This window comes from Ostrea edulis, chromosome 8, assembly GCF_947568905.1.
Source record: "Ostrea edulis chromosome 8, xbOstEdul1.1, whole genome shotgun sequence".
In the NCBI taxonomy this organism is placed as follows: domain Eukaryota; kingdom Metazoa; phylum Mollusca; class Bivalvia; order Ostreida; family Ostreidae; genus Ostrea; species Ostrea edulis.
Window position 1 is genome coordinate 76,168,618 of NC_079171.1, and position 22,997 is coordinate 76,191,614.

The 22,997-nt window shown below is 34.3% G+C and overlaps 1 protein-coding gene across 1 annotated transcript; it reads right to left on the reverse strand.

Moving 5' to 3' along the window:
• Positions 1-11,219: 11,219 nt before the first annotated feature.
• Positions 11,220-14,860, reverse strand: LOC130049795 (apolipoprotein(a)-like). Its single transcript, XM_056147804.1, has 7 exons — positions 14,848-14,860; positions 14,143-14,145; positions 13,794-14,027; positions 12,535-12,616; positions 12,112-12,251; positions 11,620-11,652; positions 11,220-11,284 (listed from the first exon to the last, which is right to left on the reverse strand). Exons 1-7 carry the CDS (start codon positions 14,858-14,860, stop codon positions 11,220-11,222), a joined length of 570 nt encoding a protein of 189 aa, XP_056003779.1.
• Between the last annotated feature and the right edge of the window lie 8,137 nt (positions 14,861-22,997).

The window sequence follows — 22,997 nt, forward strand, 5'->3', positions numbered from 1 at the left end:
TTTTGAAATCCTGACCTCGTGGGCTGTTCTCTGCGAGAATCGTGCCTATGCATACAAAATTGTAATGGTATCATTAGTGGATGTGGGAATATTTTGTGTGTCACAAACATGTCACCACAGCCATCAAATATTTCTGTGTATTGTTTGGATGTTGACTTATAAAAAAAACTCAGGAATGATATTCAAATCCCTACAGAATATCGGATGTGAAAGAATACTGTCGCTGTGTGTGTGATGTTTTATGTATTTAAATGACATGTATTATTTTATTTTATTGGTGATATGAATGTGGATCAGTGATGTATAATGCTATATATATTGTGATACACGTAAAAATGTCCCATTATATCTGAAGTATGAAAAATGATTCATTACGTATCATGTATGGATGCCCATTATGCGTGAAACATAAATGAATATAGTTTTTATTGGATACATGTACGAATGTATGATAATTCCTGACTTCCCGATTGTCTAGAATCTTTAACCTCATTAGTATATGACGTTTAGAGGTTATCTTGATGTCATGTTCACATGACCTTTCGTGGTTATTGTGACGACATATGTGATGCTTAGAGGTTATTATAAAGACGTCCATGTGATGTTTAACGGTTATTGTAACGTCGTATTCACGTGATAAACGTTGTGTAGGATCGTCCTATTTAACATCTGCTGATAACAGTCGTCCTTGTTTTATGTCGAGTGTAACCAGTGATAACATAACAAATACATTCCATACTCTCATCGCTGTTTGCTAATAAATCTTCTATCATGTTACTGTGTATTGTGTATTGATTTCGTGATGAAAACTGTGATGCTTATTCCGTTCGGAGAAACCGGAATTTCGGGTCAAGATCCAGTAATAGACGATGTTGCTTTCTGGAGATTTCATCTACGCCACCGAACTTTTGGACCAACTGTTTCAATCGTTAGAATTGATATACACCGTAGTTAAGAATCAGGTGGCATAGGATCGAGATAGCTAGATCGAAACTTTGATTATGATAGAGCTGATCCAGAGGTTCGATGAAGGATAACCATAGACAAAGACGTTGCTTTGACAGATCTGGTAACAAGTGAACTTACACTGACTTATTCTTGTGTTATTTCTGTATTTTATTTACTACATCAGATATAAATTCTGGTAACATCTGTATATCCACTCCCTTATGTATCGTTGATACCCCCTACGTCTGTTTCAGCAGTGTTTATCTTGCAAAAAAATGTCTGCAGTTGTACAAACTTCATTGCTGTCACTGATGAAATGGAATGAACGTTACATTTTACTGTAACATTTCCTTTAGTGAATCAAGCCGATTAATGAGGACGTCTGTAAACTAGTAGTGTGGTCAATTGTAGATAGTGTAAAGTTCACATGTTTATAAGCAACGCTTTATAACACACATCACGCATATCAAGTACTGTATGTAAGGGAAAGTAACATTGAATTTTCCAACCCTCAGAAAAAGTCATTGCCAACATGACTTCCCCCAAGTCAGATATGATTTTCGCGGGTTTACAAGTGAAAATCATTTCGCGTTTGCACTTCGTCCAAAACATCAGGTTGTTTTTTTGTGTACCCTTCATAATCAACTTCCTTTAGAATGCCAATTTCTCATCATGATCAATGTTTAGCTGACAAATTCAATTCCTAGCTGAGAGATAATTACAACTGATCTTTGACATTAACAAACCAATTAAGACCCAGGTTGTGACATTTTCAGGGAGTAACCAGGTGGTGGGAATCGTGTTTTCTTTCTTTGAAAACGTGGCATTAAAATAATACAATGATTTAGTCGTTGACAAGCCTTTATTAAATATACCATGCTAAATATTCGACATTTTTAAAAAAATAAATTTTGATTTAATATAATGATTATAAAAACAAAATGATATTAGATACAATAAAAATAATTAAACATGAACTAATTATAATACCAATACTATAATATCAATAAGGATAGTGATTATAACTACAATAGGAAATATTAAAACATGCAACAATCATAATAGAAACAATATAATAGTAAAAATCAATAATAATCATAATAATACGAATACTAAATGGAAAATAAAAATGCAACAATATTAATAACATCGTATATATTAATAGCAATAATAATAATAATAATAATAATAATAAATGCAATAAAAATACTCAAACATGCAATAATCATAATAGAAACAACATAGTATAACAATCAATGATAATAATGATTATAATAAAAATAACAGCAATGGGAAAAAACAACATGCAATGATGATAATAATAACCTTGGTAATAAGGGTAGTGATAATATTAGTAATGATGATAAAGATAGCAGTGATAATACTACATTCATATAACAACAATGATAATAGTAGTGTAATGTAGTAGAAGTAGTTGTAAAAGTAGTAATAATAATAACACTAGTAGTAGTATTATTATTGATAGTAGTAGTAGTTGTAACTGTAGTAGTAGTAGTGGTAGTAGTAGTAGTAGTGGTAGTAGTAGTAGTAATAATAGTAGTCGTAATTGCAGTAGTAGTAGTAGTAGTAGTCATTATACTTTCAAGAAGAAAAGTGAAATATTATCTGTGATCCATATTGCTCAACTGAACTATTTTTATGTGAAACATTAATTCTCGATATTGATCTAAGTCATGTAACCCCCACTATAATCCCAGTTGAAATGATTTGGGTGCTATTGAATTTGCCGTGCAATAGGATGTTTGCATATTTATTTATTTTTTTTTGGAAAAGTAGCCTTCTGGTTATTAAAAATACATGCTTTAGCGAACTTTCCTATAAATGTCCATGTAAAACTTCAAACCATTCTTTTGAATACAGAAACCTGGGGATAAAAATCTTTGAATCTAAATACTACATGGTTATATATCTAATCAGAAACTTGTGTATTAAATATCATTTCTTTAACGAGTAGTAATACATATTCACAGTGGCTGACATCCTTTTTAAACATGATTATGAAACTATATATATCAGAAGCACATACATATATGTATATACAGCAGAAAAAACACAAAGTTGCATAGATTATTACATGTAAATAATAAAAACAAGGGAGGACAACAAACAGTGAATATACAGACAGGTCTTTAAAGCAAACTACATGTATAATGTACTGTTAGATCAATAGGAGATAATTGCTTAGGTTGCCATCTTAAGAATTCCAACACAAAAACCCAAAGCCAAACGTTCACAAAAGCAAAAGCTTTGTTGGTATATTGAGCATATGTCTTTTACAGAATGATAGTATAATAACAAAGTCATCTCCCATCTTTAATGAATGTTTCCTTTCTTCTTTTTTGGGGGGTGGGGGTGGGGTAGTTATGGAGACAATACGATGTTCATCCATACCAACGACAGAAGTCTGCATCAATACATATAGCTCAACACAAATACGCATAAAATGAAATCAATATATCCAGTGAAAAATATGTGCAGATTGTATAACAGCAATAAACATGTGTCGACAGATTGTACAATTATGTCTTAATACAAGTATTTACAGTAAACAAATCAAACGTTGATATCGTGTCAGAAAAGGTACATCAATGAATTGTAAAAATCAAATGCATTTTTTTTTCAACGAAAACTTCTAGTTTTCAGTAAATTTCCAAATCAAAACCCTACATTCGGTGTGTGAATAAGTACGTTTTTCTAATTAGAAAAATACCCACACATAAAAGTGTGCTGTTGATACCCAAGACACAAGAAGTACAAAATCAAACAAACATGTGATAATGATATAGAATTTCCATAAAGCATACTGAATTGTTCAATATATGTCTGTGTCATTTATGTAGCCTTTACTAAACGTTGATTGTCATTTTTGTATACCAAGCCTTAGCTGGTTCTTTCTACACTACGTTTTGGCTGATTCTCTGTATACAAAGTCTAAGCTGGTTCTCTGCATACCATGTCTTTTGCTGGATATCTTCATAAAATTCGCTAGATGGTTCTCTTTATACCCGGCCATTAGGATGCCATCTCTAAAATGAATCATTAGTAGATATCTAAGTTTCAAGTTTTGTGTGGTTTTCTATATGCCGAATAACTCGGTAAATAGTCAAGAAATCATATTATAATTCTTACACATAGAACTCAATGCAGAGAGGAAGAATAAACTCTTTATCACAGGTCAAAAGCGAATGGCATTTACCTGTGATCACTCAGAAATAGTGTCAGAGTCATCGCTATGGTTGACGTCGACGTCGATCTTAATTTCGTCGTAATGACTTTCATGTGATTTTTCCGATGCTGTCTCTTCCACTGTCTCAGATTCTAAGAGCAGTTGTTCAAAATTTTGCAGTTCTGCAAAACAAACATTGAGTCCTGTATCAGCAGACATGACTGTTGTTTCTTCCCTGTGCTTTTCCTCCGGTGCATTCATGACGATCTCTGTAGACCTCCTCAATCGTTCGTATTCTTTGCTTGAGGAATACCCGATGTCTAATATAGATTCTTCCATATATTCAACTTCTGACAAAATATCTTGGAAGTTGTTCAGATCTGCCAAACAAATATTGAAACCAGCATCTTCACCTTGAATGGAATATTCATTGACGGTCTCAATGTTGGGAATGTTAACCATGGTGTCGGTGCCATTTTGCAATGTTTCGTATGTTTCAATGTCGGTTTTCTCGTCTTGCAGTGTGTGTGTTCCAGAATCTAATTCAATTGGCTCTAGGTAGTCTGATGAATCAGATACCTTTTCTGTGTTTTCAATGTCAAAATTTATCTCTGCAATACATAGTCCGGTAGAGAACGTGATTGACATGCTATCTTCCTTGTTGTCTCTGTCCGACATTGGCTGTGTATTGTTTGGTGATACATAGAGTGCTTCGATGTTTTGAACATCAAAGTTGACCTCAGCAATACATAGTCCAGCGATGTCAGTGATTTGTTTTTCATTTGAACCGTTTTCTTTGCCATATTGCTCTGATTCTGAGTCTCCCTCGTTATCTTCAACATCAAAATTTACTTCTGCAAGGCAAAACTCAGTTGTTACACTGGTTTGCTTTTCGCTTGAATTATCTCCCGTGTTTTTGTGTGGCATTGGTTTTAAGTAGTCTGATGAATTCGATTCGCCGCCGCTGTTTCCTACATCAAAATTCACCTCTGCAATGCAAACTCCTTTTGTAGGTACCACATTGTTTTCTTCTGCTTTGCTTTTTATATTCGAACTAGAAAACAACTCGTTAGGTGCATCGTTGGTGGTTTTAGTTGTTCCGGCATACGATATTGTTTCATTCTTGAAACTGGGTTTCTCTTTCTCAGTATAATTGGCATCGATGGCATCATCTACTTCTTGTATTTCTAATTCTAAAAAGCTAAATTCCGAAAGGGCGATGGATTCTTTTGCCTCTTCTCGTCTATAATTAGGCAATGTTTTTGGTATTTTGAATGGGCTGATACCGGGTAAAACATCAGTGATAGGTTCTCTCTTCACATCGGATAGCAATTGCGATATGAACTCCGCATATTCAGCTTCTTCTTGTCTTTGCTTAATCCGCTCCAGTTCTATCCAATTACCATTAATGCCGTCATCATCATAATCGTTAAGTCCGGATTTTCTTCCATGGCGCATTCTTCTTCGGGATAGACGCCGTTCTGTGGATTGGGAGTGATCATTATGGATCAGTGCTCTTGTTTTGCCGCTTAGCGAGTAAACATCAGGCGGGTTATTGAGAAGAGAATACTGCGAATGCTTTTCTGAAGTAGTTCTGTCAAGGAAGGGTTTCTCTGCGAAAATTCCTTGCAGACTGTCATATGCTCTTGCTGTACCATGCGCTCCATCTACTTCTGGTAAATTGTTTGGGGGATGATTGGTAGCTTGGTCCAAGCAATATCTACAAAAACAGCCTTGTTTGGGAGTTTCGTATGGAGCAACATATTGGTATTCTGTTTCTGCTAATGTTGCAGATTTTCGAAGAGGAGGTTCATATGGATCGTTCACAATCGGGGTCAATTCATAGTGATCCTCTGCAATAGATTGGTATCTGGTTGACCTTTGTCGAAGGCTTCGTCGAACCATACGCTGTAACTCTCGATGCAACAACATGCAAGTTATATTTAACAGTTCACGCTGGATCCGTGCTTCTATCTGTTTGATCTCGACATCTAACCTTTTCGTCATCCTGCGTTAAACAATGTTGTCATTCATTCATTACTATTTTGTATTTACTATTTTTTCAAATACAATATCCATCTAATCATCAGATGAAATAATCTTACCGGTTTATTCTGACGGCGATAACGATGACAATCGCCAACATAAGATATATTCCAACCACAACTGAAAAATAGATATACCGTTACATGTGCATCCTTATCTGACTGATGAAAAGGTGAAGATAAAAAAACAGTGATCAATCCCGTAACTCTCAAAAGGAATACAAAGTTGTGTAAACACGAATCCCTGAACGCAAAAGCGGTGAAAGCATGTGGCTGGGAGGAACACGCATTCCCTGTTGACCACCTAAACCCGTCATGAGCCATAGATGCAAGGCGAAGATAATGAACAGTGATCAATCTCATAACTCCTATAAGCAATACAAAATAGATAGTTGGGCAAACACATACCCTTGAACACACCAGAGGTTGGATCAGGTGCTTAGGAGGAGTAAGCATCCCCTGTTGACCGGTCACACCCGCCATGAGCCCTATATCCTGATCAGGTAAACGGAGTTATCCGCAGTCAAAATCAGTGTGCCAAGAACGGCTTCACAATCGGTATGAAACACACCAGACAACATTTGACCCAGTGACAGGTTGTATTGACGAAATAGATCGTTATAACGACCATAGCATTTGCGAAATGCTGACTTCAATCGAGACTGTTGAAACCCCTGTACCATCAACTTGTTTGTCAGTAGATTACCTCGATTTAAAAACTGACTATATGCAGAACAAGCTCTTGCATATCGAATCAGTTGAGATATGTCAACACCATATGGAGGTGATAATAGGATATTGCTACACAAATATGGCAAGTTGATGATGGAGAAGCTGAAATCATCCTATTTGTCATATAATTGAGTGGTCAGTTTGCTGTTAATGTCTACTTTCAATTAAATATCTAAATATGAAGCAAAAGTGGACGACTCTGTGGTGTCCTTTATTTCAAGCTCGCATGGATATATATAAAATCGACATATGAATGAAAGCTAGTATCATTAATGGACAAAACGTCATCGATAATTCTAAATGTCGAATTGAAGGCCGCAAGGAGATATTTTTGTCTTCTCACGTAGAAGTTTTTGAATAAATTCTGCTTCATATGAATATACAAACATATCAGCTAACAAAGGCACACAATACGTGCCCATGGAAATCCAACAGACGGTAAGGAGACCGGATCATCAAACACCGCGGAGATATTGTCAATGAGGAACTCTAGCATATTTTTTTATTTCAACTTCAGAGTACTTGTGCTTGAATTAGAGTGGTGTTTAACAAAGTAAGTTTTTGAATGACTGATTACTAGATATGGATATTTCCGTTTTCCGTTTTTGTTGAAGAAGCAATTGTCTATGATGTCAAAAAACCTAGTCTTTAATTTATCGTGCGGAATGAACGTGTATAATGTTGAAAAGGCATAAGTTTTAATGTTATTGATTTGGGAAAAATTCTCCGATTTAAAGTATTGACAAGGTAAATGGATGAATCGGTAGTCCACAGATGAAAAACTTCAGATAGGATTATACCTAAAGCAAGGTTGTATTTGGAAATGACAACGTTATCACTATGAAATCTGCGAAATTGTGAATGCTGACTCCAACGGAGACCATTGAAATTAGTTAACAATATTTTGTCACTATCCTGATTCGATTTAAAACTGATCAAGTCCTGCGTATCAAAACAGTTTAGAGACATGATTACCATATGCCAATGATAATGGAATACAGTTATAGTGTATATAAGAATGGAAAATTGAAAATGAAGAAGCTGAAATCAGCCTTAATTGTCATCAAGTTGAGTTATTGGTTTAAGGTTAACATCTATGTTCAATAACATATCTAAGTATGAAGCATGTGTGGAGTAAGTTATGACGTTTTAGTTCCAGTTCATTTGGACGTAAAACTTATATGGTGCCGGATTTGATGCACCAGATGCGCATTCGACACATACTGTCTCTTCAATGATGTTCAAGTCGATATTTTGGAAATTCGAAATAACGATGAATTTGTAAGAGCTAAAAGGATAACTAGAGTGCCAAAAATCTGGAGTCAAATTCGTCCAAGGACAGAGCTATGCATGATATATTCCTTAACTTTGAAATGAATTTATAAATCTTATCCTAGGAATTAAATATACATCCGTATGTTCAAGCTAGTAACGAATTACTTAGCTGCCGGACTGTAGATAACCTTTAGGACCAACAGTCCACCAGCAGAGGCCTTGATCCAGGGGTCATAATGTAAAACATACGGTACCGATTTTGATACACCAGATGCGCATTTCGACAAATGATGTCTCTTCAGTGATGTTCAAGCCACCATTTTGGAAATTCGAAGTAACGATAAGCTAAAAGGAAAACTAGAGTGCCAAAACCTGGAGCCAAAATCGTCCAAGGATAAAGCTATGCATAAGCGAGATAATCCTTAAATTAGAAAGGAATTTCAAATTTTTATCTCAGTAATTAAATATTCATCCGTATTTCCAAACTAGTAACGAAGTTCTTAGCTACTGTGCTGTAAAGACCCTCGGGGATCAACAGTCCACCAGCAGAGGCCTCGACCCAGGGGTCGTAATGTAAAACATACAATATTTGGAATAGAGGTATGGATGGAAATGGACATATTAATAGCTAAAACTTCGCCGGTATATCTAACTTTTAAATTGAAGGCCACAACAATAGCCTTATCCTGCTCTTAGAGAAACTGTTGAATCATTTCTTTCTCGTGAGAATTCGAAGATATTTCAGGTAATAAAGGACCATTAAATAACCAAAGAGTATGTATACATTGTCATTGGGAAACTTAAACATATGTTCAATATATATGTTCAACATTGAATTCAATGTACCTCTGAGTAGAACGAAAGCTGGGTTTAGCAAAGGAATATTGACAAGATGTACATATTTTTTGTTCTATTTTCATTGCAAATACAGCTCTTTTTGATGTCAAAAAGTTAACCTTATCGTGAACAGTGATAATGTGAAATCTTGAATAGTGATACGTTTTGTTACTGTGAACGATGAAGATAACCAACAATGATCAATCACATGACTCCTATAAGCAATACAAAGAGTAGTTGGATAAAGACGGACCATTGGGTATACCAGTGGTGGGATCAGGTTCCCAAGAGGAGTCAGCATCCCTTGTCTCCCGGCCACACCCGCCATGAGTCTTATGTCTTGATCAGGTAAACGGAGTTATCCGTAGTAAAAATCAGTGTGCAATAAACGGCCTAAGAATCGGCATTAAAGACGTGATACAGCATTTTACCCAATGATAGGTTGTATTAGCAATAGTTGGGAAGAGTTGTATGATTCAAAATTCAAATTTCGTTATTTTGAAATTTGATTTATACTCTTTCCGCAGATGTTGAGACAGTACATTTGAAGTTATCCCTACATAGCAGTGAATATGTCCATGAGGCGAAAAAAAACCCACCGAAAAATTGGCAGCACTTTTGCTAGATCTAAGAACCGGTTTCTAAAATATTTTTTTTCGCAAAGTCTTGGAATCCAGTATAAGTACGATAACTCATATTTACTTTTTCCATTTTGTGGGATAGTCAATGTATTTGAATATGAAGTATTTATGTGTAAAATTCAATCTTGGATTTCAAGTAGCATTACTAATGTGGAATTTGTTTGATTGATTCATTGATTGAATAATGTTTAATGCCCCTCTCGACAATATCTCACTCATATGGAGACGGTACAACTACCGATGAAGTGCTGCAAAATATCGGCCTATACTCGGAGCTTTTGACCTTTGAGCAGGGAGGGATCTTTATTGTTCCACACATGCTGTGGCACAGGACCTCGGTTTTTGCCGTCTCATCCGAAGGACCGTAAATTTAATCGCCCCTTACGACAAGCAAGGGGTACTGAGGACCTATTCTAACCCAGATCCCCACGGGGTCAATTTGTTTGAAATACAGTTGTAGTAAGTGAACCTATACAAACAAAACCAATTGTGTGACTAGCTTTGTCTCCTGGAACCATTACATATTGCTCAAGTAACAATCCGAGTTTTGATCAAATCTAGTATAGAAACACTCAAGGACACATGGTCCGCATTGTTGTGATAATTATATTGTACTTTTTACCCCTCCTAACACAGTATCAAATTATTTAACCAACCGTATAACTGAAATGTTTCTTACATATTTTAAATACTTCTATTTGCTATGAATTATATGAAAATGAATTATATTGTATATTTGATTACTGGAATAAAATGTAGAATTTCATTTCAAAATCAAAAATTATCTCGCTTACTCATAGCTCTTATCCTTGCACGAATACGGCTCGTGTTTTTGGCACTCTAGTTTTCATTTTAGATCTTACAAGTTCATTGCTATTTCGAATTTCCACCATTTCGGCTTTAGGATCACAGAAGAAACATTATTAGTCGAATTGCTCATCTGGTGCTGTATTAGTTTTACATTACTACAGTTGTGTTTTCACCATCCACGTCTCATAGCTGTGTATCAATATCCCGTATCACCTGCATATGGTGTGCATGTCCTTCAATTGATCCCAAAATGAGAGCATGTTGTGCGTATGATCAGTTTTTAAACTGAGGTAAGCTACTAACAATGAAGTTAACTTGTTACTTGAGGTTTCAATAGTTTTGTTTAAAGTCAGCGTTTTCATAGTCGCACTATGGTTTAATTAGTAAATACAAGTACACACTGAAGGTTGTCGAATGATATTTGTTATATGTGAATTGTTCGGTAATTTCTGTATACTGAATTCATTTCTACACATCCTGCCTTTAACCTGAACAAGATGTATAGTTTAAGGCGGGTTCAACCTGTGACAGGGTAATTTATCTCTCATTTAGACACCAGGCTTTATCTCCGGCGTGTACGTGTCTACCCTTCATTTATTTTCTTAAGTTGACCACTGTTCGTTATATTCATTTTTTCATATTCAAACTGATTGTAAATCTTGTAAGGTGAGCTCAGAGTCCCTGTAACAAATTATATATACAACTTTTAAAGATGTATTAAAATTGAAGATTGATTAGATTTAGTTATTTACTGAGTATTTCCTTGTTCCACTGAACGCCTGGGTCTTGATTTTCTGGGGTAATGCAATCTGAAATGTCAAGAAAAAATCAACTGTGAGGAGTAAGTGCCGTTTTCTATCCTAACTCAAGTTTCATGAAATTCCATTCAAATGTGTCAACTGAAATCGTTCTTTTTAAAAAGTTTACACCATATGACATTAATCTATATATAAAAGAAAACTATTTATTTGTGACACAATAACACATCAAGTAAAATATTGAAAGACGCATGTTTTGAATTTACTGCAAAATGGTGTCATCAGTGGGAAAATCAGTGCACTACAACATACGTATTGCTTTGACTGAAAAAATAAATTCGGGCTTTGAAATGTTTTAAAGACCATGATTATTTGGTAAAACTTACCATCTTTATTGCCGTCAAATATTGAGATGGAGCCTGAAAATGATTCAATAAAGTATATACAATATAACCCAAATCGATCTTGCCTGTTTATGCCACATTATGTCAGGTATAATAATGACAGTTAGAAAATAATAATGGTAGCAATTTTAAGCGGAAGTGCATTCAATTTATGTGAGAATTTACCCCCGCGAGCAAAAAAAAAATTAGTTTGTTGACAATCAAGGCCTAATAATACGGATCAGGGGAGTCAAGAACCGAATCTTAAATGCACTTTCTACTGTCAATACATAGTGAAATACTTACGTGGAAGAAACCAACACATGTTAAAATCAACGTGATATAAATACTGGTGTCATAGTGGGAAGTCATATGGAAAGGGATACATTGACTACAGGAATACATTTACATTGGAAACATACAAGCTAAGGTATCTTACAATCGTGCATGCCTTCATGTTAATCTAGATTATTACACAAACGTAAATTTACATACACATCCATGGTGTATAGGTGCCCCTTTGAAGAAGCTGCTCGTGTTTACGAACTATTTTCTTCTTGTCCCGAATTCCACATGTACGTCCATTTTGCAGATTTCTTTTTGTTATTGCGTCATTTATAGTTGTTCTAATCCAGCTGAAATCGTAAAGGTTTTAATACGGACAATTTGATGCCAACGGTAAAAGTTGTTTGTGAAAGATACAGAAATATCAAAAATTAATACCCAATTGAAAATGAGTCCCCATAATAAGATGTGTTTTTCACGAATCACATTGTTTCTGTATCTACTTCTGTTTCCTATGAATTTGTTTTCGATGCTCATGTTAATTCAGTTTATAAATATTAATAGCCTACTTCAAATAGTTTCCGTAATATAGTTAACCACATCGTGCGTCTACCCTCATAATGTTTGTCTTACTTGCAGTAGGATCCACAACTTCTTTCGTTCTTCAGTTCAGATATATCCAATTCATCGATAGACACACATGAGGAAGAATTCGCTGGAAACAAAACAAAACCAGTGTATCTTATGCGTTTTCATCTGATGCAAATTTAATGCTCGGAATTTTCAAACAAATAATTTCATTTGAAAATTGATTGAAAGCAGTGTCTGTGCATTATTAATATCTTAAAGTATGTATTTCGGGTTCGTATTTATGTGTCCCTCTAAATGTATTTTGTTTAGTGTCCTAATTGAGAATTTTTGCACTATATTGAATCATCCACACATCCAAGTTGCTGTAAAATGCTGTAAAATTTGACCTATGCACGTCGTAACAGTGATTTTATTTCTATTGAACCTGTTTAAGGTCATATCTACTACAACTAACAACTCAACTGTATGACAAACGGGATGATTTCAGCTTCTCCATCGTCAACTTCCCACATTTATGTAGCAATATTCCATGATCACCTGCATATGGTGTTTATATATCTCAACTGATTCGATATGCAAGAGCTTGTTCTGGGTATAGTCAGTTTTTAAATCGAGGTAAGCTACTGACAAACAAGTTGATGGTACAGGGATTTCAACAGTCTCGATTGAAGTCAGCATTTCGCAAATTCTATGGTCGTTATAACGATCTAGTTCGTCAATACAACCTCACATTGGGTCAAATGCTGTCTGACGTGTTTCATACCGATTGTTAAGCCGTTCTTGGCACACTGATTTTGAGTGCGGATAACTCCGTTTACCTGATCAGGATATGGGGCTCACGGCGGGTGTGACCGGTCAACACGGGATGCTTACTCCTCCTAGGCACCTGTTCCCACCTCTGGTGTGTCCAGGGGTCCGTGTTTGCCCAACTATCTATTTTGTATTGCTTGTAGGAGTTATGAGATTGATCACTGTTCGTTATCTTCACCTTGCATATTTAGTATTAGTGTGATATGCTTATCAAAGAGCGACCATCACCTACATCAGATTGTTAGGTTTAGATCGACTCGACAATTTGACCTTGATTTCCTAATTGAAATACAAAAGCCTTCACCATAAGGATAGTGTGAATTGTTTTATTGTTAATAACAATACAAGTATTGATTGTACGATTAGTTAATTGTAAGAACTGATAAGATTTGAACAATATAAAGATGATTGTTAATACTACCGCCGTTATGTTGTAGAAGCAAAATGACACTCCGATTACAATAATTTCTGAATGATACTATCTAACATACCTATCACATTTACCCCACAAGAAGGCACTATGCACCGATCCCAGACCACTTTTTTGTTCGTTGTCAAGCACCACGGTTCGTCAGAATCAAAATCTCTGCAATAATTCTCACGAGCCCCGGGGTAGGATCCGTAGCTGTGTCTGTGTGGGTACTGTTTGTCCCACGCCTGACACTCAAACCCTCGCTCTGTTACGTTTTGTGTTCCAAGATAACTAACTTCAGGGATTTTACAATCTGAAATTTACAGCAAAACTGATTCTTAAGATTCTTTACAACAACCAAGAATATCGTTATATGAATATTTTCTAAGATATTGGTGTTTCTCTCTTCCCCCATATCACATATTTACCTGCTGTTTAATATCAATGTGCGATGTCAATGTGAACATATAATTATAACTGTGCGGTACCTGTCTGATTGTATTGTTACTAATTGTGTGATGTCATTGTCCATACACTATTAATAAATATGCATGATTTGTTTGGTTTAATCGTTAATTACTGTGTGAGGTCCTTATTCTTTTACAATAATTTGCATTGTGCCATCGCGTAAATACACTTACTAGTTTGTGTCATTTTAAATCTAACGTATATTTATTCTGTAGATTAAGTGTGAATTTATAGCCATTTCTTTGGAACATTCATTTTTTTTCTGTTCGTTTGCTTACCTGTCTGTCTGTCTGTTTGTTTGTGTGCTTGTATGCAAAAGTTTTAAACTTGGTAATGTTATGTGAAGGCACTCTCATGTTTCAATGATATATTCCTTGTTTGAAAACACTGCTTGAAAGATATTTTGCACCGGAGATTTGGGGTGGTGTCAATTTTGAAAACCTTGCATGGAAGATGTGTGCACCTGAGATATGGGGTATTATCAATCTTTTAGGAAGTGTATTTTTGATTTGTATATTTAAAGATGATTAGGGAATAAAAAAAGAACAAAACTTGGGTTGCAATGCCTGTTATTGATGTACAGTGTTCGAATCATTACTTTTTGTACTCATAATTTATTCATGATTTATTCAATTGTACTTGATATGCCTTTTGATGTCACTTACTAGCATGTGTCATTCTAAGTTTAACGTTATTTATTCTGTTGATTAAGTGTGAATTTATAGCCATTTATTTGGAGATTCAGGGACATTGATTTCTTTTCTGTTCGTTTACTTACCTGCCTGTCTGTCTGTTCGTTTGTGTGCTTTTATGCAAAAGTTTTAAAGTTGGTAATGTTATGTGTAGGCCCTACCATGTTTCAATATCTTCCTTGATTGAAAACACTGCTTGAACGATTGCATAAAACAGATACATAATCATGTCTGCTAACAAAATATATCTAAAAATGTTTAATGCGAGTAATGAAAATAAATAATGACCTTTACTCACTTGATATGCAACAACATTTAATGAAATCAAATTTGAGAGTTTAAAAGGACGTATTAGAAATGATGTCTATTTCCAGAACTTCACAGAATTTTCAAGGTCATGTCTAAGAAATTAAAATAGAAATAAATTAAGTTGAAATTTAGGATCACATTTTTAAATCATTGACCAACATATTTAGTTTCAAGTAAATTAAGCAAACTTTTTTTTTCTTAATCACGGTTCTGTTTTGAAAAAAAATATATCAATGTAAAACTTATACGGTACCAATTTTGATGCACCAGATGCGTATTTCGACAAATAATGTCTCTTCAGTGATGCTGAACCAAAATGTTTGAAGTCAAATCAAATTAAAAAAATTATTTAAAATGCTATTTCAACTACTTCCAAATCTCAACTACTTGCATCATCAATTATAAACTGAAATACACGCATCTGGGCATATAAAAAGAAATCACTTCGTATGAAACAGCAACTGTAGTGTAACGCATATTTAGAACGTTTTGATTATTCAATCCTTCTGTCAAAAAATGTAGTTCCTCTCCTACCATTTCGAAATTTGAATGAAGACAAAATGCTTCGACTAGATAAGGTAAAGCTATAGATGTGTGGTATGTTTGCACCAGTGAGACTTAGTTGTAGCATTATGTGCAGTTGTGCTCAGAGGTTCTGGAGTTAATATCCTTAAGTAGGGGATTTTTAACATTATGAGTTTGACCTTGGAAAGTGATATACTTTAAAATAAATACTTTGGTCGCATGGGTGGTGGTATGTCTTTTCCATATGCATATTTCCCGTGACAATGCCTTTCATAACTTATCCTTTTTACCGTACGCCCGTATATTTTGACATGATGATGAAAAATATTCACCTAAGCCATCGCATTGGGTTGCATAAGTGCTATGAATTTTATATTTCATATGTACACTCATTATAACAGGACCCATCATTTAGTATCTAAATTGTTTTACAGCCATTTTGGACATCTTTGTTTCACAAATACATATTGTACTCGCATGCAACGCTTGTCAATGGTGTGGTTTAATAGGTACTTAAGTATGGTTCCACGTAAAAATCAGGCAAAATCGCATTTTCATGATAAGTCCATGTTCACGAAATGAACCCAAACTTAGCATACTAACTCACCGTAATATGTTTGGCAAATATACAAAGTAGTTTTGATTTATTTCGCCTTGTTCCAAAATTATGGACAGATAATTATGAACATGGAGAATTCACACTTAGTGCAAATCTATACAAAACACTACTTGTAATCCCTTTGAAATCTAAAAACAGCAAAGCATGTATGAAAATATATCATTATATAACATTAAACAAATAAAAAAGGCATGCTCTGAAATAAATATTTTTTTTTGAAAGTTTCAATATAACATTTTAAAACCTCTCTGAATGTTTCGATTTTAATGCAATTTCGGTTATCGTTCTTGAATTTAACCTCGATGATCGCTAGGGGCGCTGCTTTATCAACACACTAAGTGAGCGGAATATGGCGGATCCAAAACTGAATGCCGTGTAGGACAATATTCCGACAGAGTGTGAACTACCCTCAAGCCTCCTCTAAAGGAAACGAATATATTTACCTTCGGAGAGTGTCAGAAATACATTGATGTATATGGCGTCACTGAAGATAGAACGTGTGTGGAGCAGCCGACAATGAAGACCGAGCAACATATCTTATATGACATGTCACCAAGTCGGCGCATTCCGGTAATTTCAAATGGTGTGATTTACATATTTAATAAGTCAAAATTCGCAATATTTATTATTCATGTTATTACTAGCATAAAAAACATAACGAATGTTGTATTATACAATGTAGCATTGTATGAGACGACTGTGTGCAGATGACACCCACTCCCTTGTTTCAAAAAGTCATACTTTCAACAGTTACGCTATGATATGTTTTAGGCCTGGCCTAGGCTAGTCGACGGCATGTTTCATTTTAATCCGAGATTCCTCTGACTCTTACCCCCGCTTTTATATTTGACATGTGCGGGGGAGAGTCAGAGCGAACTCCATATTGAAAAGTGGGAGTCGCTGCTTTACCTACCTCTTACAACTTTATTTCGTGGATCTATCTTCCAAGACGCGAGGATTCAGTTATCGGAAGATTATTCTACAAATACATCATGATTAATACGATGCTATCGCCGTTTAAACGATGGAATTTTGTGTTTACATGTGCTGACGTCATGCGCAAAGAAATCAAATGGCGAGGCGGCGACCTAATTCAAGTGATGCTCCATTTGTCGGTGTTAGGGCCGTTTAAACGGCGATAGCATCGTATTAATCATGATCTATTTATAGATTTATCTTCCGTTAACTGAATTCTCACGTCTTGGAAGATAGATCCGCGAAATAATGTTGTAAGAGGTAGGTAAAGCAGCGACACCAGCTGGTGTCGCTGAATTCCCACTTTTCAATATGGAGTCCGCTCTGACTCTCCCCCGCAGAAGTCACAAAATAAAAGCGGGGTTAAGAGTCAGAGGAATCTCGGATTAGTTTCATTTGTAATGGTCTGCAATAATAGCAGACATCTACGTATCCTCCACACAAACGCCCCTTGTCTCAGATAGAAATGTAGATTATGCCTAACTGAGGATCAGTAGGAGTAGGTATCATCTCAAAAGAGTGTGGTTTTATGTACTACATGTAGATTTCAGTCGAATTTGCATATAAAAATTTAAGACATGATATAACTTTGTGAGATGCAATGTTAAGTATATAATGTGATCATACCCTTTACAAGTCACAGATAGCCAAGTGGTTAGGTATCCGGATTAGCATGCCGGAGGTACCGGGTTCAAATCTCAGAATGGAAGGGATTTTTTTCTTCAATTTTATTTTATATACACATCATTGTTTTTTCCTTCAAGATGTTCTATATAAACACACTCAATTTTTTTAAATATTATTTCATATGCACAAAATCATTTCTTTTAGTGGTCACCATTCAGCTCTTGACAAATCGGAATTCATATTTTAAAAACATATGCATACTATTAGACATATCAAAGAAAATATTTAGGGTCTGTAGTTTTTTAAAGAATTCCATTTTATTGTAAAACAATTCATAATGTTAATTATATCTTGACATTTGTATTAGATATCTATTATATTACTATTTAAAGTCTGCCTCAATCTGATATGGTCATGGGGACTGGTTAATGTATGGGTTCTTGAATTTATATTTCTAATAATGATATATGAATATAACAAAGATCAAGTCATTTAGCTAATGTATATTTCTTTAAAGTTTTCATACCAGCATCATGGAGTGTCATTACCATCACTACATGCATTGGAAACCTCTGTGGTAAATACATGTAGCACATATGTACCAATGAATCTAAAGTGTAAATGTTTTATAAACCTTAAACTTGGTAGAGCAGTATAATATTATATAATAATCCTGATATACAAGCACTATATGACCCCTTCTGATAATGAGGTCAAAGTCAACCAACCCCCAACCTAGCTACAGAACTGTAGCTCTCTGAAAAAATATATTTTTTCAGAGAGCTACAGTTCTGCAGCTACCCCCAACCCACCATTATAGGAAAATATTGGTCACTCAGAAACCAGACTCAAAACCTGATACAGTTGTTGCCCTGATTAGTACCCGAACCTACTTGTCACTGATTTAGAATATTTGGAACACCTTCTCAATGCCATATACAAGTTTCTTTAAGCATTTCTTGTTTTCAAAAGTTTTATATGCTGTTTTAGTATTTTATTCTTTCTAACTACATGTATAATTTAAAAATCAATGTGTACTATGATTACTAGGCTCCGAGTCGTGTACTTTATTGAAAGTTTTAAGATATAAAATGTTCAAACATTCTCAAAAACTAGAGAAATATATATTATATACATGTATATTGAGGAGAGAAAAATAAGTAAATTCTTGTGTCCTGAAAATCAGTGTCTATCTTATTGTATTGTAGGTCTCTGCAAAACCCAAGGATATATTTAAAGTGGTAACAGGAGGAAAATCAATCAAACCAAGTGAAAGTACAAGACACTATTACAAAAGGAAAGCAAAGGAGTCCATAAATTCAATGTTGAACATTAAGACAGTCTAAAATATTGAATCCAAACAAAATATCAAAACTCTTTGAAGAAATAAATGACAAATTGTCAAATAAACATGAAAGCATTCTTATATATAGTGTTTTATTCAAATTATTTCAACTGAAATTCCTAATGTACCTAAATTCGAAAGGGAAACAACTTATGAAAAAATTAAACACCAATGGGTTGAATTGTGTAATGAAGTTGTGTTGACATGCAAAAATACATGTATAATGTGATGCATCATAGAATAGCTCAAATGGTCTATTTTATGCAATAAATATTGGGCTCTTCACCCACCCCTTTCTGGATGGAGATGGTAAATACACGAGTCACAAAACCTCCATTCCCACCCTTATAATTTTTTCTGGATCTGCCTCCGTTTTGTAAATATGTTCGTAACAAATATATTGCTGTGCTCATTTGTTCCTTTATCATGTTTATGCCTTGTTTGGGGTTACACTTTTAAAAAAGTATGATTTTGAAATAAAATGTTTAAGCTTCAAAGAACTCTTCCGCGTACATCTTTCAGTATACAGTTTATAAAGGATCTAAACTTACAAGTTGCAACTGTTAAAAAATCTTATAGATAATGGAATGTATTGATGAAATAATTAAGAATTCATTTTCAATTCACTTTACAGACACTAATATCTACATGGATTATGTAAAACAGTTGTTTTGTCATCTGAAAGCGACCTGTAATCATACTTGGTAAAAGATAGTGCCATATACATGATAAATGAGTCAACTTACATTTTTTAAACTACATTATTGAATTTTAAAACAATCCCACTTCTACATTACATGTATTTTCATAAAATTATATAAAGTCAATATAAACTGTCCAAATTTTACAATATTAATGACACAAATGTCTGCAGTTTCTGTTCTGATTTTTATTTTTTCGTGAACAAACATATATATTATACGACTGTAAAAACGTACATTTCACTAAAAATTTTTGTTCCACTCTTACAAAGGATTCATAAGGAAATCAAGTGCTAAAAAGTTTTATTTTAAAATTTGAGCCATATCATGTTTCTAGAATTGTTAGTTAAAGTTTAAAATGTCCAGATGCTTTGTAATAAATGTATTAAATTTCATATTACACAGAGCAAAAATGAATTCAAAATGATTTTTCAAATAAAAGATATTTTCAATGAATTATTTAGGGTAAAACACAAAAGTTGATAAATTATGTCTTAATGTTTTATCATAGGATTCCCTTGAACATGTTCAATGTATTTTCAGTTTTGTTTTTCTAAAGATATACGTTTTTAAAGAACATGGACATTCATTCTCTTTATACTTGGGACTAAAATGCCAATCTCTTGTTATTCGAGCAACCTACAACGTACGTCGTTGACCAGCCTCACAAGAGTTGTTGATAGGTGAATTTCAAAATGAAAAACAATTGCCAACCAAGCATTTTTTCTTTAATCTGTTAATTACCCACAAACTCACAACTATCCATCCAAAAATACTTGCAAGTTAAACTCTCCATTCAGTGCAAAATATCCTATAAAGACCAGTCTAATAAGTTGTTTACAAAAACCTGAGGAAATCTGAAAGAAATGGGTTAATAATAAACGGACTTTCGATCCCGACCTAAAATTCTATGCATCGTTTTTTGCATTTACATCTATAGACATATCATTATCGTATGTAAACACATAAAGAATATCATTTTAGATATTTATAAATATGATAATTACTAGAACATGACAAAAAAGTGTGCTTGTTGAATAGTTTGTAAGTAGAAGAAAATTTAAAAACATGAAAATATATTATTTTCCCGCCATTTTTCACAATCTTCATATATTTTTTTCCGAGTACAGTAAAAACTTTCAAAAAAAATATTGAGTAAAAATTATTCAATAGCATGTAATTCATCCGTCTAATTATAAAACTTTTTTGAAAGTGTTTGCTGTTTCGAGAAAAATGGTCTTAAAGTTGGAATGTTTTTCTGTTAGAAAATCCTTTCGTTAACTACAGGAACGGTTACCATGGTAACACATAACAAATACTCACTATGACAACAGAAATTCGTAAACAGTAGCCTTCTTCTTCATTTTATATAAGCCATTTGAAAATATATGATCTTTTCATTTAACAAAACCTTTAAGAATATATAGCATTTTTATGAGTCAATTTTGGTCAAAACATGGGTATTCTATTTTTAGTAACACAGCTCTGTGAAGGTGCGTCATATGAAAAAAATATTATCACCGAATGATTTCCTATAAACAATGTTACTATATATATAAGTATCGGCTCGATCCCTGACGGTCGACTTATCACCCTCTGCCTGATTTTTACATGGAGCCATACTTAATGCGTAATGCAGGCGTGAGTATACCGTTACTTAACTTTTGGCTTTTATGATGTATTATTGATGTGTGTTATCAGCATGGTTTTATCTTTACTTAATCCGTGGTGTGATATCTCATTACTCTGTGATATCTCATTACTCTGTGATATCTCATTACTGTGTGATATCTCATTACTCTGTGATATTTCATTACTCTGTGATATCTCATTACTCTGTGATATCTCATTACTGTGTGATATCTCATTACTCTGTGATATCTCATTACTCTGTGATATCTCATTACTCTGAGTTATCTCATTACTGTGACATATCATTACTCTATTATATCTCATTACTCTGTGATTTATCATTAATCTGTGATATCTCATTACTTTGTGATATCTCATTACTCTATTATATCTCATTACTCTATTATATCTCATTACTCTGTGATATCTCATTACTCTGTGATTTATCATTAATCTGTGATATCTCATTACTCTGTGATTTATCATTAATCTGTGATATCTCATTACTCTGTGATGTCTCATTACTCTGTGATATTAGTGTGGTATCCATGTTGTGTTGTTACATTGTAGTATGAGTTTAGTTTTATCTTTACTGACGTTTTGGTGTTCGATATATTTTTATTAATGCGTGATATCATTTTGGTTTTATTGCTACTTAATCTGTGATGTCCGTGATGTTTCAACACCGTGTTATGTTCCTATCTGTGTGATGCCAGTTTGGGTCTATTGCTATTGTTTGTGAAATTCATCAAATGTACGCCTTTAATATGTGATTATACGTCAGTTACCTTAACTTTAGTGTCTGTGTGCTTCACATTTTGACTGATGCCAGATAACATTAACTTTAGTGGGTGTGCTTCACATTTTGACTAATGACGGATAACCTTGTCTTTATTGCCTGTATTTCACATTGGGAATTCAATTGATGCCGGGTAACCTTGGCTTTACTGTCGTGTTTCACACTGTTTTGCCTGCAGGTGATGACGTATCACATTGACTGCATTGCTTTTCCTCACATCGAATTTGTATTATAACGTGTTGCCTTAACATTTTTGTAGGGGGTGTCTGGTATGCACAAGGATCCCTGTTTACCATACTCTTATATTTGTATTTTGTTAAAGTTGTGACATCCATCACAGTTCGTTATCCTCGACTATCCATGCTGTTATTAGCTGATATTGCAGTATTGTCGGGAAACCTTACTTATGCTGTGGTCTAGCGTGTTGAAGTACTTACCGACAAGATAAGTAATTGGGAGACTTCTATTGTTGTCCAAATACGGGGAAGTGTTCCTTGGTGCATTTTCTGAACAAAAAGAAAAAAAGAAAGAAAACGAATTAAGAAAATATTGCAATCGTGTTATGTGTTCGATTGATTAAGATTCATTTAA